The sequence below is a fragment of the Octodon degus genome, unplaced genomic scaffold, assembly GCF_000260255.1.
Source record: "Octodon degus isolate 3935 unplaced genomic scaffold, OctDeg1.0 scaffold00021, whole genome shotgun sequence".
In the NCBI taxonomy this organism is placed as follows: domain Eukaryota; kingdom Metazoa; phylum Chordata; class Mammalia; order Rodentia; family Octodontidae; genus Octodon; species Octodon degus.
Genome location: NW_004524597.1, coordinates 9,097,687 through 9,114,912, shown reverse-complemented (window position 1 = coordinate 9,114,912; position 17,226 = coordinate 9,097,687). Strand labels below are relative to the sequence as shown.

At 47.6% G+C, this 17,226-nt stretch overlaps 1 protein-coding gene across 1 annotated transcript; it reads right to left on the bottom strand.

Moving 5' to 3' along the window:
* Window positions 1-636: 636 nt before the first annotated feature.
* Prss27 (serine protease 27) lies at window positions 637-7,275 on the bottom strand. Its single transcript, XM_023711749.1, has 6 exons — window positions 6,541-7,275; window positions 4,142-4,168; window positions 3,546-3,708; window positions 2,296-2,567; window positions 1,865-2,034; window positions 637-1,537 (listed from the first exon to the last, which is right to left on the bottom strand). Exons 1-6 carry the CDS (start codon window positions 6,602-6,604, stop codon window positions 1,346-1,348), a joined length of 888 nt encoding a protein of 295 aa, XP_023567517.1. The 5' UTR covers window positions 6,605-7,275; the 3' UTR covers window positions 637-1,345.
* Between the last annotated feature and the right edge of the window lie 9,951 nt (window positions 7,276-17,226).

Here is a 17,226-nt window from a genome sequence, read left to right as displayed (position 1 = left end):
ATGGAATCTTAGCTGGTGTCGGCTAGCGGATCACAGGGGAGCAGGTGGGACATGAAACTGCCTCCTCTAACGGCCTCAACCCTACCACAGCCAGGGCTGCACACATAGCCCACAGCAGTGCCCAGTCGTCTGGGCCTATCTTAGACTCCACAGCCTACCCTGCCCTGCTGTTTGTGTGCCAGGACACCTGCCTCCTAGTGGATAGATGAGTAAGCCCTCCAACCAGAGACCAATCCTAGTCTGGAGCAGGAATTCGGCATATAGCCTGTCCACTTAGGTCACCAAGTGCCTAGTAGGCAGTCATGGCTGAGCCCAGGCAAAGTGGAGCCCAGGGAGATTTCTGATGTTACACACACACACACACACACACACACACACACACACACACACACTGTTTGTAGGCTGGGCTATAGCCGGTGCTTGCTAAGTGGTCATCAGTTTCATACATAACAGTGTCCCTTCTCAGCCTTAGGCAGGTAAGCAATGCCTTTTTGTGCACATGAGCATGTGTGTAGATATGGCTGTACACAGTCGTACATATCTACCCATTTTAGCTTCAGACTGAGTGGGAAGGTCAGGGCTAAGGGATGGGGTGATGGAAAAGGGATCTTGAGGTCAAGGGGAGAATGGAGAACAGGCCTGGGCTAGCTCTGGTGGAGAACTGAGCAGTGCAGTGGAGGGTCAGAAAACACAGACTGGACATGCTCCCGGGTGACATCGCTGTTTAGAGAAGTCTGGCAGGGATTCTGGAGGAAAACTAGGGGGTATGGGCCATGATTCCCCGAGGATACCCTCTTTCCCCTCCTGAGTGCCCTCTCTCCTTATTAGCATAGCTCCTGCAGTGGTATTGGCTATCTGTGATAAACCGTGTGCCTGTGTCTGTCCCTGTCCACAGTGTCTGGCCCAGGCAGCCTTTAGCAGAAGATGAAGGTAGGAAAACTGGAGGTATAAAGTGGCATCAGGTTAGACTCCTGTAAGGAAGTCTGGGAAAGTGTTATTGGGACCCAGTGATGTATTAGGCTGGGATCCCGCAGTGTCCCATCCTACCAGGAACCAAGTCCTCTAAATCTCCCGTATATCAACTCCCCACCCCCACACCCATACTCTGTAGACTTTTGACCTGGATAGTTGGCACTAATTTTATTGGAAGTAAACAAAAATATCTTGGCATTTGAGATTGGGGAGGATAGAAAGCTATTTACACATGTGAACCATAGGTGGCATGTGGCCTGGTAGTGTGAACTTACAGGACAGTGAACAGCACCCTAAGGACCAACAGGGCCACATGGACAACTTGGCAGGGTGTTGAACTCTCACTAAGGCACTGATGGTCACAGGGTTCTGACTAGTGGCCATCTGTTCTTCCAGACTGGAATTTCAGCTCAGGGATGATACGGTGGATCCAGTTGTGGTGTGAGGTGACCCGGATGTAGACGCCAGGGCGGTTCCGGCGGGCACAGCCCTCACCCCAGCTGATGATACCAGCCTGCACCCATGTCTGGTTCACGAAGCACACGAGGGGGCCCCCAGAGTCACCCTGTGGGAGAAGTAGAGTACTGTGGTAGTAAGAGCCTACCCAATGCCACCAAGTTTTAGGATACCTGACACTGGCTCTAACCCTCAGCCTCCACCCTTGGTTCCTCTTTTCCTTACTAAGGTACCCCAGGTTCCCTGCTTGTCCATGGGTGGGTGTCAAAATGCAGCTTCCCCAGTCCCATGGACCAACTCGTGAGGAAGGGTCCAAAACTTTTTTTTTTTTTTTTTTACCAGTAAGTTTCCTGGCTGATGGAACTCTGCACTGCTCTGTGCCCTGGGCCTGGAGGCCTATCAGGCAGGGTCCTGCTCTAGTTCCCTCCCACTCTACCTTGCAGGCATCCTTCTTGCCCTCAGCAAAGCCTGCACAGAGCATGTCGTCCTTGATGGCTTTGGGCTGGAAGCCGGACTCTGTATCTGTGCTGTAGAGTAGGTTGCACTTGGGTGTGTCAATGATGGGGACAGCAAGTTTCTGCAGGATCCGAGGGCTGGGCAGGTGGTCTAGGAGTAGGCAGGCATGAGGGCAATCTTTAGCAGTGACCTGGGGCCCTGGATTCCTAGAACCACAATGCGGTCTGTCCCCACCCAGGCTTCCTCCATTGTGTTTAGCTCTCATGGGGCAGAGTTATCTCCACCCTATGTTTTGAACAGATCTCATCTAACTGTATCAACAGAAAAACTGTTGGTTCAGAGTAGCCCCCAGGCTCCTCTGGTCCTTTTCCAGACCCATATCCCGCTTCTCCCTGGGCTCTGCCTCCTTACCTTGCTCACTGGGGCTTCCCCAGCCAGTAACCCAGCACTTCATGTCCGTCCCAAAAATGACTGAGGGGTCAGGCATGCACACAGGGAGAATGTAGTTGGTGAAGGTCACTGGTGCCTCCAACTCCACCAGGGCCACGTCTGCACTGGAGGCCATGCCCTGGTACAGGGGGTTGCTCTCTACTCGTTTCACACGGGCATAGATGGAGTGTGCCCCTGGCTGCAGCAGTTGCCGTGCCCCCAGTAACACCCGGTACAGGGAAGTTTCAGAGGTGCTGAAGGGAGAGCATAGAGGCCTAGTGTGGGCTACCCAGTCTTGAGAAGGTGATGAAGGGCAGGGAGGCTGTTGTGTGCCTCTGGCCCACTACATTTGCTGATGCATCTCTGCATATCATATTTAAAACCATCTTCAGGGGGCATTCTGTAAGGTTGGGGTATAGAAGCTGCAGTGAGATCACAAACCTTTAATCTCCAGCTCTGTCCTGGGCCACCACATAACCTTGGACAAGTCACCTAACAAGTCTTTTATAACTCAAGTTTCCTTGTCTGTAAGGTGGGGACAGTGACTCCTACCAGAAATGCCTGCTTTGAGAGTTGAAGGAGATAGCCACCCACAGATTCCATGGGGTCCAGCCCTGCTCTGGAGCCTGGGGCAGCCACCTACTCTGAGGGTGTGGAGTAGAAGGTGTAGGTTTTTAGGAGAATCACAGAACTGCAGTGAGTTGAAAGGTGAGAAGCATGGGAACCCCAGAAGTTTGTGGTCAGGTGGCTCATAACAGTGGTCAGGACTGAGTGCCTGGCCACTTTTAGGGGATTATGAGGGAACCCGAAGGGAGGGGGAAGAGATGTTCTTATCTGTGGTTTATCTGATACCAGAGTCCCAGAAAGGGTTCTTGACTCAAAGGGTTGGAGGAGGGGGATGGAAAGAGAGCCAGAGTGTGTGGGAACCCTAGAGCATTTGCAGGGCCAGGGGTAGAACAGTGCCTCATTGGCAAGTTGGCTGCGGGGAGCCAGGGCTTGGGCAGCAATTGAAGCTGCATGTTAGGTTAGTTCTGGGCTTGGGCCTTGAGGAAACTTGCAGCTGGAAAAGTAGCCAGATGCAGGACTAGGCTGCCAGGGCCCACAGGGACACATAGGTCTGCAGCAGGTTGGATGCTGTCCGTGGTGCTAAACCAGCTGGGCACCAGGCTTTGTCTTGTCCCCGCTGGGAGGGGCAGTCACGGGTGGACACATAGGGTACTAGGCTCACTCACTTGGAGAAGCAGTGCGCTGCGGTGAGCACCCACTGCTCTGTGATGAGGCTGCCCCCACAGAAGTGGCTTCCGTTGCGCTGGATGCTAACCTGCCAGGGCCATTCACCCTCCTTGGCATCCTGCCCGCCCACCATCCGGTTCAGCATCCTCCGGTGCCCGCAGACTAGAGGAACATGGTGAAATTACTGGGAGCTAATTCCATGGTTTTGACTCCAGCCCCAGTCCCATATGCCAGCTTCCACTTCAAACCCAGTTTCTGGCCTTCCCGGCCCTTGACCTGCTCATGAACCTCAGGAGTCATGCCTTCCCCATCCCCACATGAGTCCCGGTCCTTGACAGGAAAGAGGTGCCATAGGACCTTTCTTTCCAGCTTTTGGGGATTGAGGCAACAAATGGAAATGCCTCCTTGCAGGACCTGACATACAGGTCTGAGAGGATAGCTGGTGAGTTTGCTTTCACAAAATAGGTAGCCCAAGAATCTCCTGCCACCAAGAGAATCTCTGACTTTGTGGTTCCCTGATACCCTGTACCACCACCCTTCTGGGATTTGTTCCATGTGTGATGCCTCAGCCATCCTACAGCTCAGTCACACTCACCTACTGGTACCTTGGCCCCTTGGATCCCTGCAAGTGAAGAAAAGGACTCATCAGCCTACTTTGCCAAAGCCAAGGTCCATTCCACCCTTCACCCAGCTGCCTGGTCAGCACCCTGTTCTTCCCTCCCCCCCACCCAATCTCCCTGCCTCTGGAAACTCAGAGAGACAGGCATCTGGGAAGAGAGATCAAGAACCCTCAGTTTCTCTCAGGCCTGGCCTGTGGGCAAAGCTTATCTGGAAAGGAATGAACAGGTCACATGTAGTATTGACCAGAAGAGTCAGAGCCCCAGAGTCCCAGGACTCTTTTTTTTTAAAGCCAGAACTGAGCTCTACTTCAGGCAAAGACTCCCTACTGTTCTCAGACCTGCTGCTCAATCTTCACTGCAGCCCCAGAAGCTCCACTTCAGGCTCAGAACTCAGTCAGGAGGCCCCCTCAAGAGAAACCTCTCTGCCCCACCCTTCCTGTCACCTGTTCCTTGTGGTGAGTCCAGCAGAACTGGAGAGGACAGCCAGGTCTCCCTATGCCCCAAAGGGAGGGGCCAGAAAAAGTAACCTAGGGTGCTGATGGGCTGCAGGGAACAAGAAGCGGCCTCAGCCAGACATGGCTTAGGGTACCTGAGGATCCTGGAGGTGTTATGGTACTTCATTCTTCCTGTCAGGTTCCCTACCTTTAGTCCTCATTGCCACTAGAGGACAGGGAGGTGGGTGCTGGACAGAGCACCAAGAGGAGCCTGAGAAGGCTCAGCAGGCCTAGCTGCTTCTCAAAGTAGGAATGTCAAGCACAGTGGGGTCAAGTGTGATGCTGGCCCAGGTGGGCAACAAAAAGCAATCAACTTGTGTTCATAGTGTGGTCTTTAAATGCCACAGGAGGGTTATCCCAGTATCTTGCTATAGCATCCTTTGACATTGGTTCTGCCCCTGTTGAGGTTTCTGCTTGAAAATGCTGCTTCCAGCCCATCCACACTTTGTCCTCATTGACACTAACATACTTTGAGCCTCTCTGTCCCTCCTTTTGGTTTTCCCTGCCTCAGATTTCCCACAGCAGCCCCCTCCCTCTTATGTCCATCTACCCCACTACAGCGCAGCTGCTTATCACTTAGGCTGATTCTCCTGGCCTCTCCAGGTTCTGATGCAGATCAAAGCTTCATTGAAGTCCTGCCTTCTCCAGGAAGCTCTCCTTGCTTGTACTGACCATCTTGGAAGCCTCAGTCCCTCCCCTGAGCTCCTTGTCTTTCCACTAGGCATCACATCTCACCCCTGGGTTCAGGCCTAAGAGCCCTGGGAAGGCAGAGCTTATAGGTGCCATCCCTAGCTTAGGGAATGTGTGGAGGAACAGACTACTGTGGAGACTGAGCAGGAGAGCTAGGCTTTCATGGGGTGGGTATCCTGCTAGGCTGGAGGGCACAGGGTGTCAGATCCCCATTCTGGGCCCAGGACCTCTGGTGTCCCTGTAGCTGATCAAAACCCTTGGGGTGCTGGAAACAAGAGCTGGCAAGGACAGCATCTGGGATTCAGCCAAATGCAGCTGCAGTGCCCACTCTGGCAATGGCCTTGATTGCTCAACCTGCTGGAACAATTGAAGCATTACACCCTATGGAAATGGGTTCACTTAAAAGATGCTGTTACCTGCCACTGCATTAGGTCTGTCTGGGAAGGCTGGTCAGTGTGACTGGGGAGATTGGGGCCTCCCCTCAGAGGGACACCCTAGTGTCCCCCAAGCATGAAGAACCTGGAGTCCTGGCTCAGGTGTAGTCTTTGCTGACCTCGCCTGGCCCTAGAAGGTGACCTGAGGACAAGGAAGTGTGGCTGCTGGTCTGGTCTGGCTGGCCTAGGAATGTGGAAGAGTTTTCCTGGCAGAGAGAGGCCCTCCTGTGGGAAGGGCCTGTCAGGTGGGGCACTGGCTGGACCCTGCTGACCCTGGCTGTGAATGGAAGTATGCTTTCTGCTTGTCTATCCACAGGGGAGTGGGACTCCAGCTTACATCCCCTCTTGCTGTCCAGCCGTTCACTGAGCCCCAGCCTTCTTCCAAAGGCTGTAGGCTTAGAGGGCAGCCCCTGCTCTGTTCTGCTTCTGAATCAGCTATAGTGGTATGGGGACTTGAGCCCAGGAGGCCAAACTTCAAATCCTGCACACACAGAGCTCTTCATCTTTTGAGTGGGGGAGCCTCAAGTACAGAGCCAGGCACACTATTGGTGGCTGGGAGTGTGGATGAGGCCCCCACCTGGTTGCTGCCATGGGATCCACTCTGACCTAAACCTGCCTCAAGACCCCCAGGTGAAACATCTGTAGTGTGCCTGCATGCCCTAGGCTCTTTACCACTAGGACAGGAAGTGGTAGCTGAGCTGGGACTTCTGGCAGGAGAGGAGACCCTCCAGGGAGACCAGGGACTCTGGAACTCACCAGGCCTCAGCAGTAAGAAGAGCAGGAGCAGCAGGAGGGGTGTGGGGGCCAGGTGTCGCCTCATGTCCTCAAGCTGGCAAAGCAGGGCCAGGGTCAGTGGTGGTGGAGGGAGCTCCTGGCACTTGTGAGGCACTGGGTTCCATGAAGTGGGGTTTTATGCTGGAGGTGAGTGTTGGCTGGGCTATGCCACCCAACCTGTTGGCCTGCTCCACCCAGTTCTGCTCTAGAAGGAAGGAGGCACTCTAAACCCCAACTCTTTGACCTGGTCCTGAACCTTACAGGCCAGACCCCTCACCCCAGCACACCTGCTCCATCCAGGAGCTTATGGCTGGCAGTTCCTCACCATGAGCTGAACACAGATACCCACTAGCAGGCCCAGATCCCCCTCAGCTGCCACAGGCCCCACATGAGCTGGCCAGGTCCACCCAGGAGACATTGCCTGCTTCATTTATTCATTTGTTCACTGAATACTTACTAAGAACCTACTGTGTATGTGGCTTCAGAGAGTCATTCAGAACTTACATCTGATAGGAGGGCAAGCTCAGGAGAATGAGGACTAGGGTAAGGGACCTGGGCTGATCATTGCCCCTTACCACAAATCATCGCAGGAAGTGGACCCAACTGCCCCCACCCAGTGTGCCAACCCTGGCCCAACTGCACCTGCTGTAGGCCAGGTGGGCAGGATGCAAGCTGGTTCTGGGAAGGTGACTGATGACCAACCCAGTGTCTGTCCTGTCTGCCCTGGGCACTCCCTGGGCTTTTGGATGCAGCCACGGTGGAAGGAAAGTATTTGGGGCGTGGGGCTGACATCAGAGCTGGAGTTACGGCTTAGGTGGTGGCTGCTCCCACTCACTGCACCATGTGGGGTGGCAGACAACAGGCCTAACTGCAGACTGCCTCAGTTTCCCCACACTGGGTCAGTGTAGTCCTTACCCTGCCAGCCCCAGGTTCTCCTGCACTTCACAGCTGCCTGTCCCAGAAGCTACATGACCATACTCTCTGGATGCTAGCCAGTCTTCACCTTCAGTCTGTCCATTCCTGTCCCCGAGCCCCTGGTGGCACAAATGCTGAGCTGCCTTTGCGGGCAGGCAGGAGGACTCCACATTCATTAATTTACTCCACAATACTTTGGAATCATACTGGTTGGTGCCCAGGTCTACTAAGTATGAGGGACAGAGCAGTTACCAGAAGACTCTCAGGGACAAGGAGCCACTTAGTGGGAAAGAGGGTCTTATTTACACAGACAAGTCTTTTGGAACATCCAGGTGGGTGGCCACACTCTCCAGACATCCAGTTATCAATTTCCTAATCTCAGAGGTAGTTTCAAAGGCTCTGCTCCAAGACTGAGGATGCTTGGGCCCTTGTCTTAGGTGTCCCTGTCCTCCTTCCTTGTTTACTTATTTTAACTTAGAAACAGGGTCTCACTATATAGCTCAGACTGGCCTTAAATTCTTGGTGATCCTCCTGCCTTGGCATCCTGAGTGCTGGGTCATAGCCATGTACCATTATGCCTTGCCTCTTCTCCTTTTAAAACCAGTTTTCCTTAAAATCATAAGCAAGCAACTGGAGGTGAGGATCCCAGGGAAAAGTAGACTTCCTAACAACCAAAAGCCAAGTCTCCAGCGATCTTCACCGCCACAGTCGGGCCTACTGACCCAAGGCAGCAGAGGGGTGGCAAGAGGAGCACGTGGAGCAGCAAGCTGGGCCTTCTACTGCCGACCAGGCAAAGGAGGGTCTGGAAGGATTCCAGTCACATCTCACCTAAAAATTAGTAGAACTGGACATGTACTAACTCTGGCTGGGAGTGTGTTTTCTAAGGTTAGAGTCTCAGTAGATATCACAAAGGAAAGAATGAACAAGGCTGGGCATAAGGAACCACGCCTATAATCCTAGCACTTGGGAGACTGAGGCAGGAGGCCTGCCATGCATTTGAGGCCAGCCTGGGCTACTTAGTAAGCTACATAGACAATGTCTCTCAAAACCAAACAAAAAAACCCAACTGTGGTGTATGTGTAAATTAAAAACTACAAGCAACATTGATTACAAGTAAAAAAGATAATAGGGAAAATACATGTAAAAATATGGCCAAATATGGATACCATTATTGTCTATAAAATGCTACAGAAATTGGTCAGAAAGCTGAACATAGTGTCATGCTTCTAATCCCAGCTAGTTGGGGGGCTTAGGGAGGAAGATTGTAAATTTGAGTCCAGTTTGGGCAATTTAGTGACCTATCAAGACCCTGTCTCAAAATAAAAAAGACTGGGGATATAACTTAGTGTGAAGACCCTGAGTTCAAACTGCAGTGCTGGGGTGGAGGGGGGGGTGGAAGAGGAAGAGGAGGAGGAGGAGGAGGAAGAGGAAAGAAGTTGAAGAAGGGAAAGAATAAAGAAATTGACTAATAAACTTGCTGAGAAATATTTAGCCTGTGTAATTAAATAAATGCAAATTGAAGCCATGGCAAGGTAATGGCTGTTTTTCCATCTGAGGTTAGTGCAGTGCTAGAGGAATGTTATTAGTCAGGGCCACCTGGAAATGGGGCAGCCGGTGGGCATGGAACTGACCCTTTCGTCCCTGTGTCCATTGCATCAAAGAGTTACTCTCTCAGGAGTAGTGACTTTGTCACTGCAAGTCTGTTCAGTCTTAGGTATAGAAAAAGTAATTTGAGAGCTGGTGAGATGGCTCAGTGGTCTAAAGCACCTACTTCGAACAAGCTTAGCAAAGCACAGGGACTGCGGTTCAATCCCCCAGGACCACATGCCAGCCAGCCACGGCCCCTGGTGGGCTGAGCTGCCCCCCCCATAAATAAATAAAAAGAAAAAGTAATTTGACCAAAGGTGTTAGTGACCAGTTTATATTTGCAACGCAAAATTTGCAGAATAATAGTAAATATATACTCCAGACAGAATATTATAAAAATGACATTGGGGCCAGGGAGATGGCTCAGTGGAATAAGCGCTTCCCTGGCAAGTGCAAGGGCCTGAGTTTAATCCCTGGTTCTGAAGAAAAAAAAAAAAATGACATTTTTAGCTGGCTGTAATGGAGATTCCTTTAATTCCAAATACTGATACCAATATTTTCTAAAGTGCCAAAGAAATTGATCAGAAAGTTAGGCATAGGGGTGCATGCCTCTAATCCCAGCTAATCAAGAGGTTAAGGCAGGAGAATTATAAGTTTGAGTCCTGCTTGTGCAATTTGGTGAGACCCTATCTCAAAAAAAAAAAAAAGAAAAGAAAAGAAAAGAAAAGAAAAACTGGGTGTAGTGGCACATGCCTGTAATCCTAGCGCTCGGGAGGCTGAGGCAGATGGATTGCTGTAAATTTGAGGCCACCCTGGGCCTCAAACAAAATGAGTTCAAGGCCAGCCTGAACTACATAGTGAGGCTGTTTATAAATAAATAAATATTTGTAGAAAGTGCAGTAACTATACAAAAATTTAAATTTTATAACAACAGCGAAAACATCCACAAGAAAAGACTGTAAAATGTTGAGCTGTGACCAATGGTTCTGAATCATGTAGATTTTTTTTTAAGAGCACCCAGGATAGGAAGTTGGCTTAGACTCATGGAGTACAGGGATATTCATGGTGGGGGTCCCTGGAACCTTTGCATGGTGCTCTAGGACTCAGAAGTGGAACTGATAGTCTCCTCATCCTGTAGGGCTCCTGATGCTCTCTAGCAGTGTCCTAAGCTCAGCTGTCTGAGGTGACCCCCTACACACATAGAGCCAGGGTCAGGGCTGCTGCTGGTGTCTTCCTCAAGGAATTCTGATTCAGAGGACAGAGTTTCCCAGCTTCTTATGCTTCAGCCCATTTGGTGTGGATGATACAGAGTGGAACATGCGCAGGCCCACCTGGACTCAGCCCTGTGGTTGAGCCATATGGCCACAGAGAAGAGGACAGGTGCAAGTAGGAGAACACTACCCTCTCAGGCAAGCATAATAATGAAATAAAGACATTTTTATGCAGGAAAGTTCTCAGAAACCTTACCCCCAACCCCCACACTACTCTTAGGAAGAAGCCATTGGAGGGAAGATAGTCTGCAACCAAAGGAAAAAATAAAATACAAAAAGACAATATAGACTGTAGGAAACGGACACCCAGGGTTGGCCTGATGGCACACATTTGCAATCCCAGCTATTTGGGAGGACTGAGGCAGGAGTATCATGGTCTCAAGGCCAACCCAGGCAACTTGCTGAGACCCTTGGGGTGGGGAGGAAGCTGAGCCAGTGTGGTGTCATAGCCCAGCACTCTTGAGAGCTTGAGGCAGGAGGATCTGCCAAAAGTCTATCCAACTGGGCATAGTGTGGCACACACCTGTAATCCCAGCACTTGGGAGGCTGAGGCAAGAGGATTGCTGTGAGTTTGAGGTCAGCCTGGACTACATAGTGAATTCAAGGTGAGCCCGAACACATGTGAGACTCTGTCTCAAGGAAAAATAAATAAATAAATAAGGTAGGGAATACAGCTCAGTGTGAAGGCCCTGAGTTTCATCTCTAATACTTTATCAAAAAAAAAAAAAAAAAGGAACAGCCTAGTGAGGCAAGTCCTCACCACAACGCTGAAGGGAGATTCCAGAATGATGACTGTGCTCTGGGTTTAGAGGACACCTGGCAGCCTTTGGACTCTGACTCAGGAATAGTACGCTGAGACTTTTAACCTGGTGAAGCTACTGAAGCATGTAAGATGAGGAGGAGAAATTTAAGGTCCAAACCAGGACAAAGGTGGGTGTAATTCCCAGGGTGACATGTGGACAGTTCCAGGAGTGCCTGGGGAGCAGCCAGCATAGAAAGGAGGAGAAGTGGGCCCTAGGGCTGAATGCAGCATATGGGAAAATGGAAACAAGGCTTTCCTTTAGTTGCCTTAAGACTCGTCTCTTCTGAGCTGGGCGTAGTGGTGTATGCCTGCTAACCTAGCACTCAGGAGGCTGAGACTAGAGAGTTGTGGCGAGTTGATGACCAGCATGGGCTACAAAGTGAGTTCTGTTCCAGCTTACTTCCGACCAGTATTGGCCTGGAATAAGCTTTTTCAGTCCTTTATTTTCTTTCATTATTTTTAATTTTTAAACTGTGTTGTAGATAGGGCGTCCCCTCCAGGCCCCACCAGTTCCCCAGCAGTTCAAGTCCCACATCAGGGTCAGGAGCAGCCGGGAGTGAAGAGCACTAGCTCCCCCTACAGGTCACACGCGGCGTTGAGTCTGCGGGCTCAGAGAAAAGGTGTGTTGGTTTGTCTTTATTGCCCCCTGCTTCATACTTAGCTTTTCCCCTGCCTGTCAACCAGAGGGGGTACAGAAGTCCAGGGTGATCCTCTTTTGCTCCCACAGTCAATTAAAAGCTAGTCCTTACACTTAACTCCTTCCAGCCCACTCAGTGAGATTCTACTTTCCCACTGAACTTAACATCCACACATGAATTTTACCTAAACAGGTAGGAGTTATCTTAAGTTGATGTCACTTCAAATCATGAGGAACAAAAGAAATCCACACTGATTCATTATCATTTTTCAACATCATTGAAAAAATCAGCAAATGAATGTGGAAAGCGGTATATCTTAGCATTCATAAGAGTTTTTGTAATTCAAAGGTATAAACATGAGAAAATAAAGAATATGTTTATAATCTTGGGATGTAGACAAAATTCAAACCTCATAAAGACTGAAAAATTGAACTGGGTATTGTGGCACAGGGCTGTAATCCCAGTGAGGCAGGGTTATGTGTTTAGAGTAGCTTGAATTCCATAGCAAGATTCTCAAAAAACAGAAGCAGAAAGATTGAAAAATTTGGGCTAGATCTGTGGCTCAGTGGTAGAGTGCAGTCTAGCCTGTGTGAGGGTCTGTATTTGATTCTGTTCTGGCTTGTGTCTGTATGTCCCCTGAAACCTCATGTAGTCACCTATGGGAATTTGTCAGAGGTGGCTGGATCTAGAGTGTGTGATGCTGGGATTAAAGAAGTGTGATTACTGAATTAGTTCACTGATTGGTTTGGTATTGTTTTGGGTGTGGGTAGTGGAAAGGCCGACCTCCCGAGTGTGAGTGCTAACTAAGGGCATGTTGCCTGGAAATAATATAAGGATAAGGGACAGAGAAAGAGCTGCTGTGGTTGCTTGCTGCTGCTGCACTACTTTCTGCCTGCCAAGAACTGCGTCTCCTCTGCACTGCCCCTTTGCCATGCCACCATGCCTTGGAGCCAGACAACTATGGACTGAAACCTCTACAAACTGTGAACTGAAATAAACCTTTCCTCTCCAAACTTTGGCTGTCAGGTATTTTGTTTGAGCAATTAGAAAAATAAGTAAGACAAATCTCTAGCACTGCAGGGGGGAAAAAAGAGATTGAAAAATTGAAATATAGTCCTAGATATGGTGGCACATGCCTGTAATCACAGCACTCAACAAGGCTGAAGCAAGGGGATTGCTGTGAATCTGAGGCTGGCCTGGGCTATCTGGCGAGTTCAAGACCAGGCTTTACTACATAGTGAGACCCTGTCTTAGAAAACAAAAGAAAAGAAAGGTGAGGATGGTTCCTAAGTCAATAAATGTAGTACATCACATAGACAAGAGCCAAGTCAAAACCCACACAATCATATAAATAGACACAGAAAAGGATTTTGAAAGAATCCAGCACCCCTTCACAATAAAACCCTGATGGTAACAGGTATAGAAGGATATACCTCAATATGGTAAAGGCTGTTTATGACAAACCAATAGCCACCATCATACTAAATGGGGGGAAACTAGGGGCCAGGGAGATGGCTCAGTAGAATAAGTACTTCTCTGGCAAGCGCAAGGGCCTGAGTTCAATCCCTGGTTCCACAAAAGGGGGGGGGGACTAAAAGCATTCCCCTTAAATTAAGGAACAAAACAAGGATGTCCACTATTACCTATTCAACATAGTACTTGAAACATTAGCCAGCGCAATTGAGCAAGAGAAAGAAATAAATGGGTACATATAGGAAAGGAGGAAATCAAATTATCATTATTTGTGGATGACATGATACTCTACATATAGGACACAAAGAACTGCACAAAAAACCCCTCAGCATTAATAACCAACTTCAGCAAAGTAACAAGATACAAAATCAACACACAAAACTCAGCATTTGTATACACCAACAATGAACAGAATGAGAAGGAAATTATGAAAATCAAGGGCTGGCGAGATAGCTCAGGGGACTAAGCACCTGCTTTGGTAAGCGCAGAGACCAGGTTTGATTCCCATCCCGAATGTTGCACCAGCTCTGACCCTGGGGTGTGCTGGGCAGCAAAGGAGTCTGGGCAGCGCTGCACACCTGTAATCCCAGCACTGGGGAGGCTGAAAACAGGAGGATCACTATGAGTCTGAGCTGCATAGTGAGACCCTGTACCAAATACATAAGTGAAAATAAAATAATATTACTAATATTCACAGTAGCACCAACAAAAATAAAATATCTAGGAACCACCTAACCAAAGAAATGAAAGAAAACTTCAGTATACTGAAGAAGGGAATGAAAGAGGACTTCAGAAAATGGGAAGACGTTCCTTGCTTCTGAATAGGCAGCACCAATATTATCAAAATGGCCATATTTCCAAAATGGTTACAACGATTCAGTAGAGTCCCAATCAAAATACCAACAGCATGCTTTGTAGATCTAGAGAAAACAATTCTAAAATTCATATAGAGCCAGAAGAGACCCAGAATAGCAAAAGTAATTCTGGGTAATAAGAGCAAAACAAGTGGCATAGCAATACCAGACTCAAGCTGTACTATGAAGAGATAGTGATAAAAATGCCATGGTAATGGAACAAAAACTACAACCCCAAAACACACACACACACACACACACACACACACACACACACACACAAACCGAAACCATGGATCAGTAGAGCAGAACTGAGGATACAGGAGCCTTCCTAGACATATTGAACTATTTGATTTTTTTATTTTATTGCAAAACAAATAGCAATGAGACAGTATCAAAACTGATTAGTAGGACAGTTTCAATGATTAATACATTGCATATTGTTGTCTTTATAGTGGTTACTCATAGTACAAGATGCAGATGTGATATCCTGTCCAAACACTATTAGTACAAATCTCTCTTCTCATTGAATTAAGAGAAAGTAACTGTGTATCTATCCTATTTTGTATATATAGATATAAAATGTTCCTTTATTTATATCCCCCTTTTTGTTTACTTTTGTCAGAGATGGGTATTCCATTGCCATTTGAATATTGTAGGTACATGAATTCAGCAAAATAATCCAATATAATCCAGTAGTCCACAATAGTAGTGGGTTGTCTATAGGACTGGCAATGTCAGAAGTTGTTGACTTGAGCCTTTTACAGCTCATCATATTAGTATGGCTTTACTTAGTATTACTTTTTTTTAGTATTACTTTTTTTTGAGCTCTTCATTTTATTAAGAAACAAAAGTACAGCAAAATAATCAGGAGTAGATAAAATGTGAAAATGCTGAAAACTGTAAAGTTTCACTAGAAATAAATGTATGTAAGAATCTACTATAAGCATGGTTAAGATTCTAAATTCTAAAAGTAGACTTTTAAACTGGGTTTTAAATCCTTTTTTGCTATAATTTTATTGATAAATAGCAATGTAGTATTACTTTTTATACCTCATTTTTATACTTTTCTGCTGGGTGGTTAAGACCAAGGTAAAACAAGACCTACATAACAAGAAATGTAACTTTTATATATGACAAAGTCAGTCAAATCCCCTCAGGATTTACCCTGAAACCCTGTACTGCAGTTTGTAGATCCTTTGTCAGTGTCAGTCATGTGGATGAGTCATGGTCATTGCTTGACCCATTTGTTCTCTGTGAAAGCCTGAGAGAATGTTCCCCCCCCCATGTGACTCTCCTTAGGCAAATCCTTAACAGTACTTCAGTTGCACAAGAAATAGCATTAAGAATCAACAAATGAGATTATATCAGACTAAAAAGCCTGTTCAGCAAAAGAATCAATCAGTAAAGGATTTTCCAGCTACTCTGTAGAGGACTAATAACTAGAATATATAAAGATCTCAAGATAATTAAACCACCTAAAATTAAAGACCTGGTCAAGAGAAATGAACAGATGCTTCACAGTGGAAGAAATATAAATGGCCAACAAATATATGAAAACATGTTCAGCATCTCTGGCCATTAGAGAAATGCAAATTGAAACAATGCTAAGATTCTGTCTTTGGGAAGAATGGCAATCATTAGGAAATCAGCAACAAACATTAATGTGGCTGTGGTGAAAAAGGAACCCTTCTGCATCATTGGTGGAAGCACAAACTAGTACAACTATTATGGAATAAGTATGAAGATTTCTCAGAGAACTGAAATGAGACATTCCATTCAATCCAGTTGTCCCCCAGTAGGTATCTTCTCCAGGAGGCTTAGGTCATCCCAGTGCAGTGCTACATGCATACCAATGTTTACAGCAATACGATTCCTAATAGCTAAGTCCTAGAAGCAGCCCATATACCTGCAAACAAATGGCCGGATAAATAAAATGTATTGTTTATAGATAATAGAATACCACTCTGCTCTAAAATATGACATGTGAGACATTTGCAGGACAACGGGTGCACCTAGAAAATATAATGTTAAGTGAAACCGGATACACAAGCTTAAATACCATATGGTATCTCATCTGACTGAAGCAAAGTACAACGAAAATGAAGGATGAATAGAAAGGAGGCAAAGGGATAGTTCTCTTACAGTAGGGAAGTGGTCCAGGGGAATAAGGGTAAGGGCTAAGTAGGAGAGGAAGGGAAAATAAAAATAAAGATATGCCAGGTTCAAGAGCCTGATAACCCCAATTAATGTAAACACTATATCCTGTAACATGAGGAAGACATATAATATCAACAAATATGCCAGGGATGTAGCTCAGCAGCACGGTGCCTGTGCCTGCCTGGCAAGGGCAAGGTCCTGAGTTTGAGTCGCAGCACTATATATATATATGAAAAAGGGGATGGGGGAACCAGAGGAAGAGGGGAAGGGAAGGGAAAGGGGGTTTTAAAAAAAAATAGAAACAAGCTGTATGAAGTGTGAAGTTTGGTGTTTTTGTTTTGTTTTGTTTTGTTTTTAATGTTACTGGGGATCAACTCAGGACTTTGCACCTGCCAGGCAGGCGCTTATGCCTCTGAGCTATCTCCCTGGCCCAATGAAGTGTGAAGATTGATTGTGTCAATTTGAGTAAGAGAAGCTCAAGTAAATTGGCTTAGCAGTTCCACACCCTAGTGTGCCTCATAGCCAGGATGGTATAAAGGGAAAATAAAGAATGATTGACTTGTTTGTGTTGCTGCTGCTGCTGCCGCTTCTTGGGGAGATGACAGGGAAAGGTGGAAAATATGGCCCAAAGGTCGGAGATCCTGGAGACATGGAGCTCAGGCATGGACAAAAATAAGAGACTCTTCCTCATTTTGTCAGGGCTTTCTGCACCAAGCTGAGCATTCACACTTAGCGGAAGCAGTGAGAAGCAAACACCAACCTCCCAGGTGCTTCCATTTCAGGCCCTCCACAAATCTAGGTCTCAGCCTACGTGTTCTCGGCCTGTGGCTCCCACCTGCCTTTCGCCCCTTCTTGGTGCTGGGCCTTGTGCATATTCATGCTGACTGGGTATTCTACCTCAGGCCACATCTTCCAGGCCTGTCTTCCTTCTTTTGATAGCTTCCCTTTGACAGCAGATGGCAGCTTCT